The sequence below is a fragment of the Polypterus senegalus genome, chromosome 10 (assembly GCF_016835505.1).
Source record: "Polypterus senegalus isolate Bchr_013 chromosome 10, ASM1683550v1, whole genome shotgun sequence".
In the NCBI taxonomy this organism is placed as follows: Eukaryota; Metazoa; Chordata; class Cladistia; order Polypteriformes; family Polypteridae; genus Polypterus; species Polypterus senegalus.
Genome location: NC_053163.1, coordinates 5,607,436 through 5,629,670, shown reverse-complemented (window position 1 = coordinate 5,629,670; position 22,235 = coordinate 5,607,436). Strand labels below are relative to the sequence as shown.

Sequence of the window (22,235 nt, the reverse complement as noted above, 5' to 3'; positions counted from 1 at the left end):
TCGAGTAAAGTGCTAATCGTTTCATCGTTTTTTTATTTTATTTATTGATCGAAAGTACGCCATCCGTGAATTATAAAGTACCAATCGGCTCTGATATCAGTGCCTCAAATGTAAAGTTTTACTTTGTGTTTCACATTTTCGTTTTCCTGCTTAGCAGACGCGCTTGTCCAAAGCGACTTACACAGTCAAGGTCAACACAATCGAGTAAAAATCAGTGTTGGGGACAGTGCTACAGGACAAGGTGACAAAACTGATCACTACAAAATGAAGAGATAGCAGCCTAAGAGCTAATAAGCCTACCAGTCAGACAGAAATTAACAGAACAAGAGAGTTTTCCAGCGCCTCTTAAACACATTAAGGGACTCAGAACTTTAAATGGAGGTTAGCAGCTCATTCCACCAGCCAGGAGCTACATATGAAACGAGTCTGGATTGAGATTTGATACTGAGCAGAGGTGGCATCACCAAATGCTGTTCATCGGTAGACCCCAGTGGATGAGCAGGAGCAGAGGACCTCACAAGTTAACTGGCAGGAGACAGAGAACAGATAAGAGGAGAATGCTCAATGTGGAGTGAGGTGATCAGTGTGGTCCTTCAGGGGTGTTTGTATATTTAAAAAAAAAAAACTAAGAGATTCAAGTTCTTCACAAGGCTAGTTTTATTTTTTTATCATATCTATAACAAACACACAACATTTTAATGTAAATAAACATGGGGGTTTGGTAGTTTTTATGGGCTCTGAATTGAACAGCAGACAACTGGTCCACACTTGTAGGTCTGCAGCATCTGCTCTTGTCTTTGATAAAGTTGGAAGATTCTTGCAATGGTTTGCCACAAATCAAAGACTCGACAGTTCTGATTCCTTTTCCTTTGTCAATATCTCATTTTTGTTCTTTTCGATGAGACTTAGTCCTCTTTCACCTACATTGTACACTACAGTCAAGCAGGTTCAAAATTTCACAAAATCTGTCTACTTTTCTGGTGTTTTTTATTTGGACTTTTATTTGCCCTTTTTCCATATGGACCTCTGAGAAGGTTGTTGTTCTTCCTGTTCCCAGATCCTTCAACTCCAGCTGTTCAGATTCATTCGCCAGCTTAAGGCATCATAGAATGGATTGTATGGTGAAAGTGACCACTGCTGGCATTGCACCATCATTTCCTTTGTATCTGGTGAGACTCTGTCATCTAAAATGGGTAAAACGGAAACATCTGCTTAGTACTAGAATGTTCTTGAAACCATCCATCCATTTTCTAACCCGCTGAATCCGAATACAGGGTCACGGGGGTCTGCTGGAGCCAATCCCAGCCAACACAGGGCACAAGGCAGGAACCAATCCTGGGCAGGGTGCCAACCTACCGCAGGACACACACAAACACACACCCACACACCAAGCGCACACACTAGGGCCAATTTAGAATTGCCAATCCACCTAACCTGCAAACCCCTACTTAATATTAGAATATTCTCAAAATTAACTGGAATGTTCTTAGAACTCCACCTTAGTGCCAGAGTGTTCTCTGATTTTTTTTAAACATTTTTTATGTATTATTTTATTTATTAACTCTTTGAACTGATTTGTGGACCACCCTGCGTAGATTAGAGTTGTTGTGACCCGCACACATCCGGTCTTGTACACGTGTGGATGTTTTTAAGTTGCAATGTACCTGGAATTAGGTAATAACATAGATAAAGTTATCCCCACAGTGCTAGTGAGCACACACTCAAGAAAGACATATCGGCACAGCCATCTTTATTTATACGGTTGCCATTTCCCATTCGACTACATATCCCATCGTGCCTGAAACTTCAAGACCCAGCATGCTCTGCGGCTTGTGACCTCATAAGCAAGCGCAGGTTTTAGTGGCTGCGGCATTTCTTCCCCTATTTCTTTTGATTATTAATCAAGCGACTAGCCGTTGTTGTGTGCCGGTTTAATTGTGACAGTGGTAGTCTGAGCTGAAGTGAGGACGAAGAGACGATGGGGCCGGTGGAGGTAAGAGGCTGATAAGCGGAGCGCGTGCGCAGGAAAAGTCCGGTCGCGAGTTGTTTGTGCGGGCGTCGTGTCGGTTTCGTCTTTTTGTAGTTTCATGCGAGGGATGTTAAAATAATGTCCATTTAAATTACAAGCCAATCACCAGTAACCTACAGAGACAAGTTAATGCTTGGCTGATTAGTGGTTTAGTAACTGCTGAATCCTGCTTCGTGAAGCAGAGGGGCGATCGAGAGCATCAGATGTCTTGTCATCATTATGAGCTCCACTCTCTGTTACTGTGGAACTTAATACGATTCTTTTTATACTCCGATCGAAGAACAAGCCTCTTAAAATAAGAAAAGGACGTGTTTAAAAAAATAGGATATCAGACGGAGAACTTAATGTCATTAACTTTTGTCTATACTTGACAGGAAGTGTAATCAAACATTATAAGGTCCTGACTGTCTAGCGACATTTCAATAGTCAACTCAACAAAGAAAAAAAATAGCACTCGGTCAGGACATTTTTTTTAAAGTTTTTTTTTTGTCAGTATTTTTTTAATCAATAACAAAATCAAAGTGTTGTTGTTTAAAATAAAGCACAAATACTACCCGGCTAGCTCATTGATGTAAGCGATGCTTGAATGCTCTGTTAAGGGGCCACACAATCTACTGAACCCTCGTTTTTTTCATCTTGTGTTTGTCAGCTGTTTTTGGTGAGATCTTTTCTTAGATTTATACAAAACTCTTGGTCGAGTAGTACTTCCTTTATCTTCGATGAATACTATATAATTAATTATTACACTAGCTAAATTTTATAGATAAGACGAGGCTCGCTTCTCGGGTCCACCCTGCGTGGAGTTTGCATGTTTTCCACGTGTCTGTCTGCGAGGGTTTCCTCCCACAGTCCAAAGACATGCTGGCGCCCTGCCCGGGGTTTGTTTCCTGCCTTGCGTGCTGTGTTGGCTGGGATTGACTCCAGCAGACCCCCGTGACCCTGTAATTGGGATATAGCGGGTTGGATAATCGATGGATGTTTAATAAGCACTGCTGACCCCTTATGGCCAGTGATGAGCAGCGTAGCTTTTCAGCCTGCAGTGCTTTTGTCTTTCTTGCCTCGCAGATGATTGTGTGTGTGTGTGTGTGTGTGTGTGTGTGTGTGCTTGCGGTGGGCTGGCGCCCTGCCCGGGGTTTGTTTCCTGCCTTGCGTGCTGTGTTGGCTGGGATTGGCTCCAGCAGACCCCCGTGACCCTGTAGTTAGGATATAGCGGGTTGGATAATGGATGGAAGATGAGGCACTCCAAAGGCAGGGTTGCCAGATGTGCAGTTTTTGCTCCAAAGTGGGCTATTTTTGAAAGTGTTGTGCAGGGAAAAAAATCTTAATTTAAAAATATGCATTTTTTGGTCCTATTTTGAAAGTTTAAATGCAGACACCCAAATGGCAAAGTCCAAAGGTGGGTCCAGGGAGTCCCCTGACCCTCACATCAATTACCAAACATTAATGGCTGCAAAACTTCAAGGGGAAAAATGTCAAGTGGTTCAATGGAACCCAACCCAGAGGTCTACAGCATCCACAACTCCCCCTGGTCGTCAACAACGTCATTCATTGGGCAGACCCACGGCACCATTAGCAGGATTAAACAGTTGTTTTTGAACTGGAAATATTTCCAGGAATCTGGCCAAAAGGATCAGGCACAACGTGGGGGCAAATCCTGGATGGGGTTGGGGGCGAGGAGGTGGTTGGCACAGATCACAAGAACTGTAGGTCTTAGTTAATATAAAAGGGAAAAAAAAAAACTTGTGCCAGGTAGATGAAGCACGTGGAGCCGCCTCATTTGATACGTTTTCAGACCAGGGCACCAGTAGTGAAAGAATAATGCAAGTTTAAACTAAACAGGAATCGTTCCTCCTCTTACCCTGTACCCCGTGCCCTAACCTGCTGACCCTCTTCTTTCTTTTTTTCTTTGCAGTTTGACCCAGAGCGCCCGCTTCAAGTTCTCCACATGACCATTTTCTCTCAGAGCTTCTCCCCTTGTGGCCGTTTCTTGGCTGCAGGTAACAACTATGGGGAAATTGCAATTTTCAGGTAACTAAGGTGGGGTAGCATGTATGCATTGCTTTGGTGGGCTTTTCTTTTCTTTTCAGATCTTTAATTTTTTTTTTTTTAATGCCTTGCTCTCCACTAATATGGAGGAGTCATACAGGCTGTTTAACTTTCCTGTGGTCTTCAACACTATTGACCACAGCACCATTGTCTAGCGATGGCTAAAGAACTCTGCCAGGTCCATTGGAATGGGATGTTTCTAGGTGTTTGTTTTTGACAATGATGAACAGAGACAACATGGTGGCCATTATAAACAATGCTGCACATCCTCTCTCTGACACACCAGTATTGTAGTTATTAACCGAAGTGTGTCAAGAAATGCGACTGACTCTCCTTCATATCTATGGCAATAGGCCTTTATAGTGCTTCACTGGGACTGCTTTACTATTCTTAGTGTGGAACGAGCCCCGGACACAGACAGACGGACATCGTTTTAGCACCCATTTATTTTACAAATATTTACAATTAAAGTGAACACGCACACTCCAAAGTCCAGGCCTCTTTCTTCAGTGCCTCTCTTCGCCGCCTCCACTCCTCTGCTCCAAGACTCTTGTCCACTTCCGCCCGACTCCAGTCATAGAATGGAGGGAGGCAGCTCCTTATATATATATGCCCGGATGGGCTCCAGGTGCTACCCGATACTCCCCTTTGTGGCGTAAGTGCCGGCTGCACACCCGGAAGCACTCTGGGTGTCCCCGTTCTTCTTCCCCTAGCACTTCCGGGTGTGGCGGAAGTGCTGAGGTCCAGGGCTCTCCAGGCACCGGGGCGGCCCTTGGCGGTGAGGGTTGAGGTTCAAAGCTCTGCACCCGTGGTCCCCACCGCAACTTGGGTGGTCGCCCCCTTGTGGTCTGGAGGAGGCGCAAGCTCTCCTTTGGTCCTCTTGAGCGTGCCACCTTAGCCAAGTCACCAAAGATTTTTGTACATTATACTTGTATATTCTTGTTTGTTGAGCTTTTGTTAAAGTTGCCCTTGGGATCTGTCTATCTATCTAATCCTGCATACTATACTAATGATCTATCTTCTATACTAATTATCATCTATCTTCTATATAATACCTTTTTGCTGTCTTTTTATAGTATGTGTGTATCTCAACTGTATTGCCAAAAGTATTGGGACGTCTGCCTTTACACACACATGAATTTTAATGACACCCCGCTCTTAACACATAGGCTTTAATATGGAGTTGCCCCGTCCCCATTGCAGCTCTAACAACTTCACCTCTTGTGGGAAGGTGTTCCAGAAGGTGTAGGAGTGTATTTATGGGAATTTTTGACCCCTCTTCCAAGAGAGCATTTGCGAGGTCAGGCACTGATGTTGTACGAGAAGGCCTGGCTCGCTCGCAGTCTCGGCCTAAATTCGTCCCAAAGGTGTTCTGTCGGGTTGGCTCTGTGCAGGCCACTCCAGTTCCTCTACACCAAACTCGCTCATCCATTTCTTCATAGACCTTGCTTTGTGCACACGTGTGCGCGCAGTCATGTTGCCATCCCCAAAGTGTTCCCATAAAGTTGTCCAAAATGACTTTGTATGCCGAATCATTAAGAGTTCCTTTCACTGGAACTAAAGGGCAAAGCCAAACCCCAAACCCCCACCAAACTTTACACTTGGCACAATGCAGTCAGGCAAGTCCTGTTCTCCTGGCCAGACTCGTCCATCATATTCCATGATTCATCACTCCAGAGGACTCGTCTGCACTGCTCTAGAGTCCAGTGGAGGGTGGTGGGCTTTACAGCACTGCATCTGACGCTTTGCATTGCACTTGGTGACCTCAGGCTTGGCTTCAGCTGCTCGGCCATGGAAACCCATTCCATGAAGCTGTCTCTCTATGCTGCACTCTTCTCAAGCGTTTGGAGGTCTGTAGCTATTGACTCTGCAGAAAGTGGGTGACTTCTGCACACCTCAACATGTGATGTCTCCGCTCTGTGATTTTATCTGGCCCCCCACGTTGTGGCTGATTTGTTGTTCCCAATTGCTTCTACTTTGTTATAATACCACTGACAGTTGACTGTGGAAATGTCACGAATGGACTTCTTGCACAGGTGGCATCTTATCACGGTGCCAGCCTTGAATTCACTGAGCTCCTGAGAGCGACCCATTCTGTCACACATGTTTGTAGAAGCCGTCAGTTTGCATGCCGAGGTGCTCGATGTTATACATTTATGGTCATTGAAGTGATTGGAACAACTGAATGCAATGATTTGGGGCGTCCCAATACTTTTGGCAATATATCTGTTATATAGCTTTTCACATCTATTTCTCTGTAACTGCCGTATATTCTCACATGTTCAGAGTACTGTGAAATTCTTACATGCATGTCCAGCCAACCCCCCAGTGACCCTATACACTTCATTTTATCGAATAGAAAACAGAAATCAGCTTACCTGATGTTCAGTTATATTTATTAAACTGTAAAGCAGAGGCTAAGGTGAGGTTTCGAACTTACAGAAGTGAGAGTTCAGGGAGCTTTGTGTCTCAGAATTGGCTCAGACACAGGAGATAAAGGGCCATGGTGAGGGAAAGTTAAAAATGGTGTCCAGCAGGGGTCAGTACTGGGGCTGCTGTGCTTTTTAAAATAAATTAAAGGAACACTCTGCCAAAAATGGACAATTTTTATGTTACCTCATGTAGTTTGTAGTGATGGCTGGGAAATTTTTTTAATTGTTTTTTTTGTGGAGAGCAGAAGTAACATACACTCACCTAAAGGATTATTAGGAGCACCTGTTCAATTTCTCATTAATGTAATTATCTAATCAACCAATCACACGGCAGTTGCTTCAATGCATTTAGGGGTGTGGTCCTGGTCAAGACAATCTCCTGAACTCCAAACTGAATGTCAGAATGGGAAAGAAAGGTGATTTAAGCAATTCTGAGCGTGGCATGGTTGTTGGTGCCAGACGGGCGGTCTGAGTATTTCACAATCTGCTCAGTTACTGGGATTTTCACGCACAACCATTTCTAGGGTTTACAAAGAATGGCGTGAAAAGGGAAAAACATCCAGTATGCGGCAGTCCTGTGGGCGAAAATGCCTTGTTGATGCTAGAGGTCAGAGGAGAAAGGGCCAACTGATTCAAGCTGATAGAAGAGCAACTTTGACTGAAATGACCACTCGTTACAACTGAGGTATGCAGCAAAGCATTTGTGAAGCCACAACACGCACAACCTTGAGGCGGATGGGCTACAACAGCAGAAGACCCCACCGGGTACCACTCATCTCCACTACAAATAGGAAAAAGAGGCTACAATTTGCACGAGCTCACCAAAATTGGACAGTTGAAGACTGGAAAAATGTTGCCTGGTCTGATGAGTCTCGATTTCTGTTGAGACATTCAAATGGTAGAGTCAGAATTTGGCGTAAACAGAATGAGAACATGGATCCATCATGCCTTGTTACCACTGTGCTGGCTGGTGGTGGTGGTGTAATGGTGTGGGGGATGTTTTCTTGACACACTTTAGGCCCCTTAGTGCCAATTGGGCATCGTTTAAATGCCACGGGATACCTGAGCATTGTTTCTGACCATGTCCATCCCTTCATGACCACCATGTACCCATCCTCTGATGGCTACTTCCAGCAGGATAATGCACCATGTCACAAAGCTTGAATCATTTCAAACTGGTTTCTTGAACGTGTCAATGAGTTCACTGTACTAAAATGGCCCCCACAGTCACCAGATCTCAACCCAATAGAGCATCTTTGGGATGTGGTGGAACGGGAGCTTCGTGCCCTGGATGTGCATCCCACAAATCTCCATCAACTGCAAGATGCTATCCTATCAATATGGGCCAACATTTGTAAAGAATGCTTTCAGCACCTTGTTGAATCAATGCCACGTAGAATTAAGGCAGTTCTGAAGGCGAAAGGGGGTCAAACACCGTATTAGTATGGTGGTCCTAATAATCCTTTAGGTGAGTGTACGTTCTGATAGAACAGGGAATTGCAGAGGAGACCATCACTCTGGAGCACAGCAAGCAATATTTTAATGTCCATGGGAAAAAAAAAATCGGTTTACTTGTCTCTCATAATCAACACTTCAGGTCATTAAGTTGTATACACACATCGGCCAAAATGCATGCATAATATTTTTAAATAAATGCTTCCAAAAAAAAAAAAAAATCAGAGCAATGCATGCAGAGGAAATGTGTTCCTATGGGGTTGAGCATTTGAATTGAAGACTTCCCATCATTCATTGGTCACAAGTCCTGTCTTCAATTCATAATTTATGAGAGGGATTTGGGCGCCATAGTGGACTGGTCACTACCTACGTCTAGACAGTATGCTGAAACAAGGCTATAAAGATGTTGGGTTTAGAGCAGGGATGGGCCGATTCACTCCTGGAGGGCCGCAGAGGCTGCAGGTTTTTGTTCCAACCCAGTTGCTTAATAAGAAGCCCTTATTGCTCAAGTAACACTTCTTCTTCACTTTAGTTGTGCCGCTCGTTAAGATTTTGAATCCTTATGGCTTATTTTAGTCTTAAACAGCTGTAGTCTTGGTTTTTAATTGCTCCTTATTAACAATAAGATGCAAATGACAAAAGAAACCAGTACTGTATTTCTCCATTTAGCTTGTTACCATTTACACCTGTGTGTATTCATTGGGTTTAATTAAATACTTGTAAGCAAAGTGAAGAGAAAAAAGTGAAGCACTGAGAATAATTTGTCTGCTTTAGACTCCAAATTATTTGGATGATATCCCTAGAAAGGAAAAAAAATCTAGGATATGAGAATGACTTGACATGGCAGAGTTAAATCACTGGCAAGCCATCACATGAAATAATTGACAAGGATTGGTTTTTAATTAAGCAACTGGGTTGGAACAAAAACTTGCAACCACTGCGGCCCTCCAGGACTGAATCTGCCCACCCCTGGTTTAGAGCATACTGATGTGTGGAGTAGAAAACAAGGGAGGCCATGTTTAATTATATAACGCACTGGTGAGGCCTCACCTGGAGTACTGGGTACAGTTTTGGTCTCAATGTTACTGTTAGAAAAAGGCGAGAGACGAGCAGCTACGCTGATTAAAGGACTAAGAGGCATGAGATATGAGGGGAGACTGAAGGAGCTGAACCTTTTCAATTTAAGCAAATGGAGATTTAAAGTGGACATAACAGAAGAGTATAAAATTATGAAAGGAACTGGCATCATACAAACCGGATTCCAAAAAAGTTGGGACACTATACAAATCGTGAATAAAAACTGAAGGTGCCAACTTCTAATATTTTATTCAGAATAGAACATAAATCACGGAACAAAAGTTTAAAAACTGAGAAAATGTATCATTTTAAGGGAAAAATATGTTGATTCAGAATTTCATGGTGTCAACAAATCCCAAAAAAGTTGGGACAAGGCCATTTTCCCCACTGTGTGGCATCTCCCCTTCTTCTTACAACACTCAACAGATGTCTGGGGACCGAGGAGACCAGTTTCTCAAGTTTAGAAATAGGAATGCTCTCCCATTCTTGTCTAATACAGGCCTCTAACTGTTCAATCGTCTTGGGCCTTCTTTGTCGCACCTTCCTCTTTATGATGCGCCAAATGTTCTCTATAGGTAAAGATCTGGACTGCAGACTGGCCATTTCAGTACCCGGATCCTTCTCCTATGCAGCCATGATGTTGTGATTGATGCAGAATGTGGTCTGGCATTATCTTGTTGAAAAATGCAGGGTCTTCCCTGAAAGAGATGACGTCTGGATGGGAGCATATGTTGTTCTAGAACCTGAATATATTTTTCTGCATTGATGGTGCCTTTCCAGACATGCAAGCTGCCCATGCCACACGCACTCATGCAACCCCATACCATCAGAGATGCAGGCTTCTGAACTGGCGTTGATAACAACTTGGGTTGAACTTGTCCTCTTTGGTCCGGATGACATGGCGTCCCAGATTTCCAAAAGAACTTGAATCGTGACTCGTCTGACCACAGAACAGTCTTCCATTTTGCCACACTCCATTTTAAATGATCCCTGGCCCAGTGACAACGCCTGAGCTTGTGGATCTTGCTTAGAAATGGCTTCTTCTTTGCACTGTAGAGTTTCAGCTGGCAGCGGATGGCACGGTGGATTGTGTTCACTGACAATGGTTTCTGGAAGTATTCCTGAGCCCATTCTGTGATTTCCTTTACAGTAGCATTCCTGTTTGTGGTGCAGTGTCGTTTAAGGGCCCGGAGATCACGGGCATCCAGTATGGTTTTACGGCCTTGACCCTTACGCACAGAGATTGTTCCAGATTCTCTGAATCTTCGGATGATGTTATGCACAGTTGATGATGATAGATGCAAAGTCTTTGCAATTTTTCGCTGGGTAACACCTTTCTGATATTGCTCCACTATCTTTCTGCACAACATTGTGGGAATTGGTGATCCTCTACCCATCTTGGCTTCTGAGAGACACTGCCACTCTGAGAAGCTCTTTTTATACCCAATCATGTTGCCAATTGACCTAATTAGTGTTTATTGGTCTTCCAGCTCTTCGTTATGCTCAAATTTCCTTTTTCCTGCCTCTTATTGCTACTTGTCCCAACTTTTTTGGGATTTGTTGACACCGTGAAATTTTGAATCAACATATTTTTCCTTTAAAATGATACATTTACTCGGATTAAACGTTTGATCTGTCATCTACGTTCTATTACAAATAAAATATTGACATTTGCCATCTCCACATCATTGCATTCAGTTCTTATTCACAATTTGTTTAGTGTCCCAACTTTTTTGGAATCCGGTTTGTACATCTCTATGTGATTCTTTTCTTTCTTTCACTAATTTGTTTGCTTCCATCCCAAACTAGCCTGTGTGCTGCTCTCAGTGCAGATGCCACAGAAAACAGTCAGAAGCCCATTGTGACTTTTAAAGGTGAGTTCAGATCTGTTTTATCGTGTAACTTATTTTTCATTGACTTATCGATCAATTGATTGATTGGCTGTATTATTTGTCCTGTGCGCCTGTACCCTTGTTTTAATGTTTCTGCTGCTCTATGCATCTAAATTTCTCCTAGGAATGGATAAAATGTATCTAATCTAATCCTAAAGGTGTTTTATGTAGTGGACATGATGAAACTGTACACACGTAGACTAAGTAACATTTGCTTTTGGGACAGATTGCCTTTTTTGTGCCCTCAAGAATAATTGTGGTGGATCACTGTGGCCTAAATGATCTTGTTGTTGGTGTTTTTTAATTTCTCCTATGTGCTCCTCTCAGCTCATGATGGTCCCATCTTCAGTCTGCTGTCAACTGACACACAACTCCTGAGTTCAGGAAACGGCGAGGTACGAGCCTGGAATTGGGCCGAGCTCGTCAAGAAGGTGAGGCCTCTCAGTTTGCAACTTCTACCGACCGGGAAAACGTTTTTTGTAAAAAGTGATGACCAACAAGTTGAACCGTTCAGATTATTCGTGATATTTCACTTTGTTTGTAATGCTGTGAATGATTTCATGTTTGGAATAAGGCGGCACATCTTAATCACGGCCTTCTTTTCACTTTTTACCCTCAGGGCTGTAAAGCCGTTTGGTGCAACAAACCTCCGTACAGGTGAGCATGTCTGTCTACTCTGGGTGTCCATGGCTTGATGGCGATGTCTTCTTCAATCTATCTGTTACTTTTAAATAACAGACTTTATATTTCAAATCAAATTCACGCTGCCACTCTCTGCTTCTCTCTGTAGCACGAGTCTGGAGATGCCCGAGATCAACAGTATGCTGCTCAACCCAAAGGTTAGTGGTGCTGTGAGGCAGAAGAGTTAAAAACAATTATTATAGCACTAATACATTTTTTCATTGGGGTTTTGAGTATCGGTGCCAAACTGTGTAAACCCTTTTGATTCAGAATGCCAGTCACCCAGACCACCACACGTCGTCCTCCATGTTGGTGTCACCAACTTGACGGCGTTCAAACACCCTGCGTGATGAAGCAAAGCTTTCAAATTTGGATTCATCAGTCCATAAGACTTTTTTTCCAGTCTGTTATTTTGTGCTTTAAGAAATTGGCTTTCTTCCTGCCACTCTGCAGCCCAAAGTCTCCTCTTCGCAGTACAGACTGGCACTTGCTTTTCTTGGCCTTCACTGTTAAGCTGTTGTGCTGTGAGGTGCCTGTGATCACGCAAGCTGGTGACCCTCAGAAACTTAATGCTTGGCTGGTGACTTTGGCTCTGCCAGATCTCTCCCTGTCAGAGTTTCTTCCCGTTGCCATTTGTCTTTTTATTGTGTAAGGCGCCACCTGTACTCGATGACACGTTCATATTTTTTTGCACAATTTCTCTAAATGAAAAGCCTACACTTCTAAGGGTAACAATGATCTCTCTCATTTCATTTATTAATGGCCATTTTCTTGCCTTTGTACAGTGTAATGTTGTCCAAGTAGTATTTCACAGGGAGTGTTTTCCAACTCTGCTTTGAGACAGACAGATGGGTTTTTTTTAAGTAATCAGCTGAAGCTGGGACACCCGTGCAAATTGTTTGCTTCAACTTGCAAGGCTTCATTTACTTTTAATGGCTGCAGAACATCTTGGTTGTAACCTATTAATTATTTCCTGAAGAAGGCCCATTTGTTATATATTGAAATTTCCCTTTTTTACTTCAGTTTTTGCTAACCTAAACTTTAAATTTAAATCTCTGGAAGTTTTGCCGCCTACCTTTTCACCATTTTTGGTCATTCATGGCATTTCAGCTGGTTAAATTTGAGGAAAAACTGAGCTGTGCTAAAGAAAACTTGACCAGTAGTGTCGGCAGCAGATTTAGTAGCTCCAAGTTATTTCGGGCTGGATACATCTCATGGCCCATTTCTGTTCACCACCCAACACCCTGGCAGTACAAGTGAGAGTTCGCCCGATTAGTTGACAATCCTGAGCAAGTTGGCTGCTTCATAGAATTCCTTTTGCTTTGTAAAGAACTTTGAAATGAACAATATTCAATATCAATGTACGTATTTGGCTCTTGCTGTAAGCTGTGTTCTGAAAATTCTCAGGTAAGGAAGGCAGAAGTTTCCCACTATTTACCCATTAAACGTGGTGCCACAGAATGGTAAAGTGTGGCTTACTGAATAACACCTGCAAGTAAGAATTTCTGTGTACTCTGTTTCAGGCATGATAAGGACCCTTTCTATTTAGATAGATAGATAGATACTTTATTAATCCCAAAGGGAAATGCACATACTCCAGCAGCAGCATACTGATAAAGAACAATATTAAATTAAAGAGTGATAACAATGCAGATATAACAGACAATAACTTTGTATAATGTTAACGTTTACCCCCCCGGGTGGAATTGAAGAGTCGCATAGTGTGGGGTCTCCTCAGTCTGTCAGTGGAGCAGGACGGTGACAGCAGTCTGTCGCTGAAGCTGCTCCTCGGTCTGGAGATGATCCTGTTCAGTGGATGCAGTGGATTCTCCATGATTGACAGGAGTCTGCTCAGCGCCCGTCACTCTGCCACGGATGTCAAACTGTCCAGCTCCGTGCCTACAATAGAGCCTGCCTTCCTCACCAGTTTGTCCAGGCATGCGGCACAAGAGGGCGCTCGCCAAAACCGTCTGATAGAACATCTGCAGCATCTTATTGGAGATGTTGAAGGACGCCAGCCTTCTAAGGAAGTATAGTCGGCTCTGTCCTCTCTTACATAGAGCATCAGTATTGGCAGTATATATCTATGATATTGTTTGTTGTGTTAGGGTCCTGCGGTGACGTTATTCATCTTTATACTCTTTGCTATGTAGACCTTAAAAGAGTGCCTCAGATCCAACGGTGTCAGTTGCTGTAGTTCAGTGCCTCCGCTGCCAACTCGATACAGCAACAGAACAGGCAGGTGAGAAACATTAAACACGTATTACAGATAATATGCCAAAAATCATAAACATCATGATATAAGTATGACAAAAATACCATTACAATACATTACTTAAGGAGCAGTTCATCTCGTGAACCTGTTCTTACTACCAGGTGGCTGTCCATCATGTGCTGACTTATGCCTTGGTCCAGCTCGGTCTTTAGTAGTGTAGGCAGAAATGCCAGGCTTATGCCAATCCTTTGCTTTCTTGTTCTACGTTATGGACCAATGGGGCATCGTGGTACAGAGTGACTCTCCTGATTCTGTGACCAATCCTAAACAGCCATACAGTCACCCATAAAATGATACCTGCGTTGAACAAGAGTCATTTTTTTTAAGCATGCAATCTTCTGCTTTACTCCACCAGGATGGATCTCTGCTGCTGGGATGCGGTGACAACAATATTCACATTATGGACTTGGAATCAGGGATGTTTAAGGTGAGTTGTGGAGATCATCGATAATTGATGTATGCTGATATGTCGACCTCATTCAGAGATTTACTTACCTCGGCGGTGACATTCATGTCTCTGGTGACTCTTCCTATGAAGTCAGTAGGTGGATTGGGAGAGCATGAGGGGTCATGGGGTTGCTGGAAAGGGATGTGTGGCGCTCCCGATATATCTGTAAATGGACGAAGGTCCAAGTCCTTAAAGTCCTGGGGCCTCATGTATAAACGGTGCGTACGCACAGAAATGTTGCGTATGAACTTTTCCACATTCAAATCGCGATGTATAAAACCTACACTTGGCGTAAAGCCACGCACTTTTCCACGGTACCTCATGCCTTGTCGTACGCAAGTTCTCCGCTCGGTTTTGCAGACTGGCGGCACCCAGCGTCAAAGCAGTGCTACTGTTCTTGTGTGATTACTCATTATTTTCATGACGCGGCTTTATAAATACACTGAAACTAACCGCATATTGTTTATTAGTGTAACGCATCTGATTGTAATTAACTTGTAACAATATAATGGTCCAGGGAACAGCCATAGTATTCCATATACCAGAACTGCTTTAGCGTTGTTACTCTCACTGCACCTTCCTCTTCTTCTTATTTTTCTTCTTCTTCTTTCAGCTCCTCCCGTTAGGAGTTGCCACAGCGGATCATCTTTTTCCATATTACTCTCACTGCACGACTCGGAGTATTTATATCACTGTATCTGAGTGTGAATCACAGCAGCAGCTGATCGGAAAGAGAATTATCGGTATACAGCATCAGGCACACGCTACCTCAGCCACGGCAAAACGTTTCAAAGCCTTTCCTGACCTCGCGGTTCAGAAACAGTTTCATCCCAAGAACTATAAACGCACTCAATCAATCGCTCCTTGTATAACTGTTAGGACTTATAAGTACAATCACCTCACTGTAAACTTACACTACAGTTATAATATCGCACAACCTGAGCCACTTTACAAAGGGCGTATTTACATATGATGATGATATCATTTTTAAGGTGAAATGCAGCAAAATATGTTTATTATATTATACAGATAAAACTTTAACTTCATTTAAATAATCTATATTCTTCACTGGGACTGTCGTGAAGGATAGAATAATTAAAGATGTACTACGAAGATATTTCAATGTTCCTTAAACGTTTTGAAGAATCGGTGCTCAAAGCTTACAGATGGCTTAACTTCTATTACAGAGCTGATTGTATGGCGATCGGTTACTTGGGGAAAGAAAAGCACTGACTGCAGTGACGGCTACGCCAATATATATTGAATATAAAACAGAGAAAATAACGCAGCTAAAAATACAACGACAAATTTCAGCAAAAGTTAAATGCTTGTGTCATGAGTACGAGGCGGCTAGTGTCTGCAACGGACAAGGCCATCCACCGTGATAAGCTACTTTACTGACATTGGCAGGCGAAGGAGCCACCGATTCTTCCTCTGTCCAGGGCCACCACAAGCCTAGAGCTGCCCATGAGTACTGCTGCAATAAATGATTTCATCGAAGGTCGCACACAATCACTGCGCCGTGAAACTCATGTTTAATAACGTGCTTTAACTCCTATCATCATGAAAATGACATCACGTATACATCTCAGTATTTTAGTTATTCAGAGAGCTGTAATATCACAAATGTAATGGACTCTGTGTCCAGTTGGAGGAAGAGAGCCAGTTTAAGAAACAAGTAGTGAGTCACACACATATGAGTAGAAGATCAAATACAAAACAAAGCATTTAACGTGCTACTTTAATTACGATGTGATTTGAGAAACTAGTTAATTAAAAGATTTTAAGATGTTTATGATCTACTTTAATGACAAAATAAGCTACGTGATTAAAGTGGAAATGTCGAGATTGAAGTTGACATTTCGTGCTTTTTCCTCACTGTGTGCCTTTTTTTTCTCTGTACTCTAATAAGCTTTCATATGACACTCAGACAGTGGACTACAACTCGCATTTTCACGGCGACTTTGATATGTGACATCTTTTTTATTTCTGGCACTGTGCGATTTTGTTAATGTGAGCTTTCATGTTTCTCCAACACGCTATGTCACTCGATCAACTTCCTTTTGTTGATTATCCCACGGTTTATTTGAACAAATAGTATGTTTTTCCTTTACCTCCACTTGGTATTCGCTGAAATTCTTATATTTTCCCGTGCTTTTCCCATTGTCTTTTCACAGAAGGCTGCGCTTAAGGGCGATTTATATTGATTTGCATATTCAAAGAGGCGTAATTCTAGGAGGAGTTGGGGCGTTACATAAAACGCGTGCACGAGCGTTAGTTTTCACGCTGATCGGGATTTATGTAGCGGAAGAACGTGGAAGTTGGAGTAGCACAGATTCCTGCATCTGGATTTTTCTGTGCGTAAGCACATTTCGGCTTTTGTGCTTACGCCATGTTATGGTGCGAGTTCTACGCACAGCGTTATACATGAGGCCCCTGGTGTTTCCTGTTTGTGAGACAAACGCTATCCAGTGACCTGAGACGAAGACTGGACTCCTTCATGTGCGTCTCTTTGGAGAATCCTTGGGTACCGCTGGTTTGACTTTGTGTTTCTCACGGAGTCCCCAATGAGGCAACTTGCAACTTGCATTGTGAGGGAGCGTCAGTTGCGGCACTACGGCTATGTGGAGTGGTTACTTGATGGTGATCCTCATTGTTGAGGACCCGAGCAGCTGAACCAGGCCAAGGGGATGCCCACGTAACACCTGGCAGATAGAGGTTCATTTCCGGAGTGTGGGACTGGAACGCGTGTCTGTTTCGCCGTGTGGTGGGTGCGGAAACGGGCTGTACCACTGCATGCTCCCCAGCCTGACCTGACCTGATATCAAACACAACACTAAAGTGGGCAAGTGGAAGCAAACCCAGTGTGTTCCTCTGTCTGTTGTCATAATAATAAGCTTTATCAATAAAAAGCCTTGTAAGCAGGATACACCAAGTACTTCCCAATTCCAAATTACAGGAACAGATAAAACATATTTAAAAAGAATAAGGCCGCTTCTCATCTCCTCTCATCTCACACCATTTTTTTTTTTTTTTTCTGGTGTGGGTTAAAGCGACAGCAGCCAAGCAGGTCAGCCCATACTTCCCTGTCCCCAGCCACAGATTCCAGCTCTTCCTGGGGAATTCCCAGTTGTTCCCAAGCCAACTGAGAGATGCAATCCCTCCAGCGTCTTCCGAGTCTACTGCAGGATCTCCAACCATATAAAATAAAAACCAGGAGTGGTCTCCCCTTGACTTTCTCGTATACTTGGATATGGGAAGGAATTTTGAGAAGACAAGGATTATATTTTTATATTTTGGACATTAACAGGTTGAGACATTCCTGTAAATTTATCTTGCACATAAGAAGTATGTTTTATGAATAAATTAACATCATTTTGACTTGCCCTGTATATTGAACAATTATTATAAAAGTAAAGTTGAATATATCGGACACTGCGGCTGCACGGATAAAAGTACCACATCCGGTTAGCGGAAAGAGCCCAAAAGTTGATAGAAATCTACATTTTATACCTGACACATGTATGTAAAATTTAGTTGACCTAAGTGAAAGCGTATTCAAGTGATCGTGTTTACATACACACACACACACACACACACACAGATATAATTCCAAAAATGGTATTTTCAGACTCGGGCAAGTCTAAAATGTTGAGATTCATCAAAATCTCGACATTGAATCTTTTGATGATTACAATAATTTTCCTATAAATCATATACGAGTGCAAATATTTATATATTTGTAATACTGAAAGAAAGTTTATAACCTTAAGAAATGATTGAAAGCTTGAAACTGAAACAGTCACGCTTGCACTAAAATGAAGGCCATTCCAAGGTCTCGCAGCCTATCACGCTTGACTTGAACTTTAACTAAAAGCTGCACTTTAAGTCAAGCACCTGCATGCTTAGCTGTCTCATTGGCCATCTTGTCTTCTCGGCTCCTCATTGGTTGGCTGATTTTTTTAAAAATTTTTTTTCCCAGGGTGTGCTCAAGGGACACAAGGACTATGTTCACTGCCTGGCGCTGAGAGACTCGGCCGGAGAGTGTCTATCTGGTGGTGAAGATGGAGCTGTCCGGATTTGGGGTGAGGTGCATTCCTTGTGGGGTGGGGGGTACGGGTGTGAATGTCAAAAGCGTCTGGGTGGATTCTGTCTGGGCTTTTGTTCACTGGGTGTGTAAATAGTCACTGGCCAATAGTCAGTGGCTGGCAGATTTGTGACCTTCATGCCCTCTTTTGCTGTCTTTCAGACTTGAAGACGTGCTCTCTGGTGCAGGCCATCGAAGTCTTCAAATACCCGGTATGTGTCTGCCTGGTTTTCCCTCACTGCTGAATATCCAACTGCTTTGGGTCAAATTCACAACCCTTTTTTTTTTTCCCCTTTTCAGGAATGTGCAAGGCCTCAGTATGGGAAGTGGATCAGTTGCCTAGCAACAGATTCCGACTGGATGGTACGTTTTATTTTCCTCCACACCCATTGGTGTCCATTGGTGTTACCCTCCCACTAATGCTTTGTGCCTTGTGGCTCTCCCATCAGCTCTGTGGCGGGGGTCCTTCCATGTCTCTCTGGCACCTTCGCTCTGTCACACCCACCACCATCTTCCCTGTGCCAGGTTGTCAGCGGGAAGCTCTCTTCTACCAGGACCTGGTGGGTACACTCACTTCTGGGCCAGTGGGGGGTCAACATTTATGTATTCCAGCATGTCTGACTTTGTCTCTCGCGCAGATCCTGTCCATTGGGGACAGCCCATTTGTGTCCCACTGCCAACTCAATGGAGACATCCGGGCACGCATTCCCTGCACCCCACCCAACTTGTACAGTCTTCAGCTAAATGAGAATTCGCCGGAGCACCGGGTGAGCAACTTTATATGGCAACTAGTAGTGGTAGTCGTATCGCCCTGTGGACAGAGTCCTGTGAAACTCTTATGTGTTTGTCTGATTGGCGTGCAACATGTCACCACTCTCTGGTGCCAGGGTGAGCAAGAATGAATTTAAATGTCTGTTAGCTCAGATCTGTATGTGCAGCAAAAGTCAATTTGATGTCAGCGTCCCAAAAAAGGACCGTTTTCAATTGTTTGGGCCTCCATTTTGGAAATGTGTTTTTGTTGTACATTTCAGTCCTGCTATCTAAAATAACAGTCCCCTCCAAAATGTTTGGGACAAAGACCCTCTTTCCTTGATTTCCCCCTCTACTCCATAGCTTAAAATTACAAATCAGACAATTCAACCACAACGACATTTATTTCTAGAGCGCGTTTACATACAAATGATGGAGCGCAAAGTGCTTAACAAGATGAAGAACGAAAAATATCTAAAAAATAAAATTAGGCAATACAAATTAACAAAGAATAAAGTAAGGTCTGATGGCCAGGAGGACAGAAAAAAAAAAAAACCCAGACTGCTGGAGAAAAACAACAAAATCTGCAGGGTTCCCAAGGCCATGAGACCACCCAGACCCCCACTAGCCTAACATTAATGATCTCAATCAGTCCTCCTGGTTGTCAGGCTTCATGTAGAATGATTAGACGACGGTCATGTGGACCTCCGAGCCATCAGTGGAGGGGCTGCATGGTGCTTTGATCAGGTGGTGGAGGCGCAGGTCGCCAACACAGAAAACCAGAAGGACAGTAGAGAAAGCAGGGGTAAGTACGGATTGTGGAGTAATGAAAATTCAATGTGTGTACAGAATACCAGGGTTACACTAAAATGTTGCTATTAGAGAGCCATGTTACAATAACGAGGTTTTCAGCAGTTTTTTAAAGTGCTCCACCGTATTAGCTTGACAAATTTCAATCAGTAAACTCGCATTCTGGATTTGAGGTGCAAAACCGCAGAAGGCCTCCCGCTGCACCACTTCTTTCAAGTTTAGGTCTTGGAATTCTAAGCAGACATTCATTTGAAGATCTAAGGTTATGATTTGGAGTGTTAGGTGACAGGCATTCTGACCAATAGGATGGAGTGAGATGATTGAAGGCTTTCAGACATGGTGTTCAAATTGCACATTGCACTCTTTGCAGACATTTTGGTCACTCCGCATTTTTTCTACATGTCACCCCATTTCAGGGGCAGCACGGTGGTGCGGTGGTAGCACTGCTGCCTCGCAGTAAGGAGACCTGGGTTCGCTTCCTGGGTCCTCCCTACGTGGAGTTTGCATGTTCTCCTCATGTCTGCATGGGTTTCCTCTCACAGTCCAAAGACATGCAGGTTAGGTGCACTGGCTGTCCTAAATTGTCCCCAGTGTGTGTGCCCTGTGGTGGGCTGGCACCCTGCCCAGAATTTGTTCCTACCTTGTGCCCTGTGTTACCTGGGATTGGCTCCAGCAGTTGTGATATAGCGGGTTGGAAAATGACTGACTGAATGACTGACCCCATTTCAGAGCCTGAGCCAATGGCCGTCACGTGTTTGAGATTCCTCAGGTTTGTTTCGTGAGACACCTCGGCTGGTTTGTCACCTTTTGGAGTCTGTAGTCACCATTGTTCATCACGAGGTGTGCCAATGAAACTCAAAGAAGCCATTGTAATGTAGAAACACCAGAATAAAACCATTGGAGACATCGACAAAATCTTAGTGTGGCCTAAAATCAACTGTCTGGAATGTCATGAAGAAGAAAGAACACACTGGTGGGCTCAGTAGTCACAAAGGGACTAGTAGGCCAAGAAGAGGACAGAAGAGTCCTCACTATGCTCAAGAAAAAGCCCCCAACGCCTGTCTGCCTGATCAGAAACAGTCTTCAGGGGGCCGATGTGGATGACTATCAGCAGAAGACTTCATGAACAGAACCATAGAAGACATACTGCAAGATGTTTACTACAAAAGTAGGATGGGCAGATTATAGTTTTTGGGGAAAAAAGGAATCCAGAGAGCCTGTGGAATTCTGGGTAAACGTCTTGTTTAAATGTGAACCTCATAAGAGTGATGGCGAGAGCAAAGTGTGGAGATGAGAAGATCCAAAGCAGAGCACCTCATCTGTTAAACATGGCGGCGCTTGGGTTGTGATGGCTTGTTCATGTATGGCTGCCTCAGGTCCTGGTTACTTTTCTTCATGGATGATGGAACTGCTGACTGCAGCCGCACAGTGAATTCTGAGTTCTCCAAACTCAGTGGAAGGCACTTCATCCTACAACAAGATAAAGAGCAAAAAACACTGTTGAGGTGACACAAAGTTTAAAAAATGGAGAATTCTGGAATGGCCAAAACAGTCACCTGATTTCAGTCCAGTTGATCAGACCTTCCATATGCTGAAGAGGAAACTTAAGGGGACAAGCCCCCCAGAAACAAGCTGGAGAGGCCTGGCAGAGCATTGCGAGAGAAGACCCTCGGCACCTGCTGCTGTCATTGAATCACAGACTTCAAGCAGCCATTGCATGCTGGGATACGTGACAAAGAACTAAATATGACAACGACTTTAATATACCTACCCTTATGGTGCCCTGAAATTGGGGGGTGAGGGCATGTAGAAAAAGTGTTTTGTGACCCAAATGTCTGCAGATCCCCTTAAATGAAAGTCTGTAATGTGCACTTGAATTGAGGGGCAAATCAAGGAATGAATGTGCCCTCGTCCCAAACATTCTGGAGGGCCCCTCCTGGTACAGTGGCCATGTTGAACACGTTGTGACATCACGGAACGCACTTCTTTTTTTGTTTTACTGCCATCACCCCGTCTGCCTAAAGTGCGCGTGTGTGAGTGTGTGTGTGTGTGTCTGCCTCACTCCTTTCGTCTGCTCTTCTTGTTTGCAGGTGCTGGCCGTGTCGGGCAGCAGCTCAAAGATTGACGTCTTTACCAATTTTGGCTACCGGGCCTTCTCTCTCAGCTTTACCTGAAGCCTGACGCTGGCGACCTGTCAAGACAGATTGGGGGGTTTGGTGGGGTGATGCTAATAAAATGTGCTTTTCTACTTTT

At 43.6% G+C, this 22,235-nt stretch overlaps 1 protein-coding gene across 2 annotated transcripts; it reads left to right on the top strand.

The window, feature by feature from the left end:
- The first annotated feature begins 1,822 nt into the window (after positions 1–1,822).
- On the top strand, positions 1,823–22,235 carry thoc6 (THO complex 6). Of its 2 annotated transcripts, none has more exons than XM_039765000.1 (13): positions 1,823–1,993; positions 3,942–4,057; positions 10,849–10,913; positions 11,259–11,362; positions 11,551–11,588; positions 11,722–11,770; positions 14,243–14,314; positions 18,318–18,420; positions 18,585–18,634; positions 18,723–18,785; positions 18,872–18,982; positions 19,061–19,189; positions 22,073–22,235. In XM_039765000.1, exons 1-13 carry the CDS (start codon positions 1,979–1,981, stop codon positions 22,154–22,156), a joined length of 999 nt encoding a protein of 332 aa, XP_039620934.1. In that variant the 5' UTR covers positions 1,823–1,978; the 3' UTR covers positions 22,157–22,235. The 2 variants fall into 2 exon arrangements, with proteins under 2 accessions (XP_039620934.1, XP_039620935.1); XM_039765001.1 differs by lacking the exon at positions 1,823–1,993 and adding an exon at positions 2,542–2,687.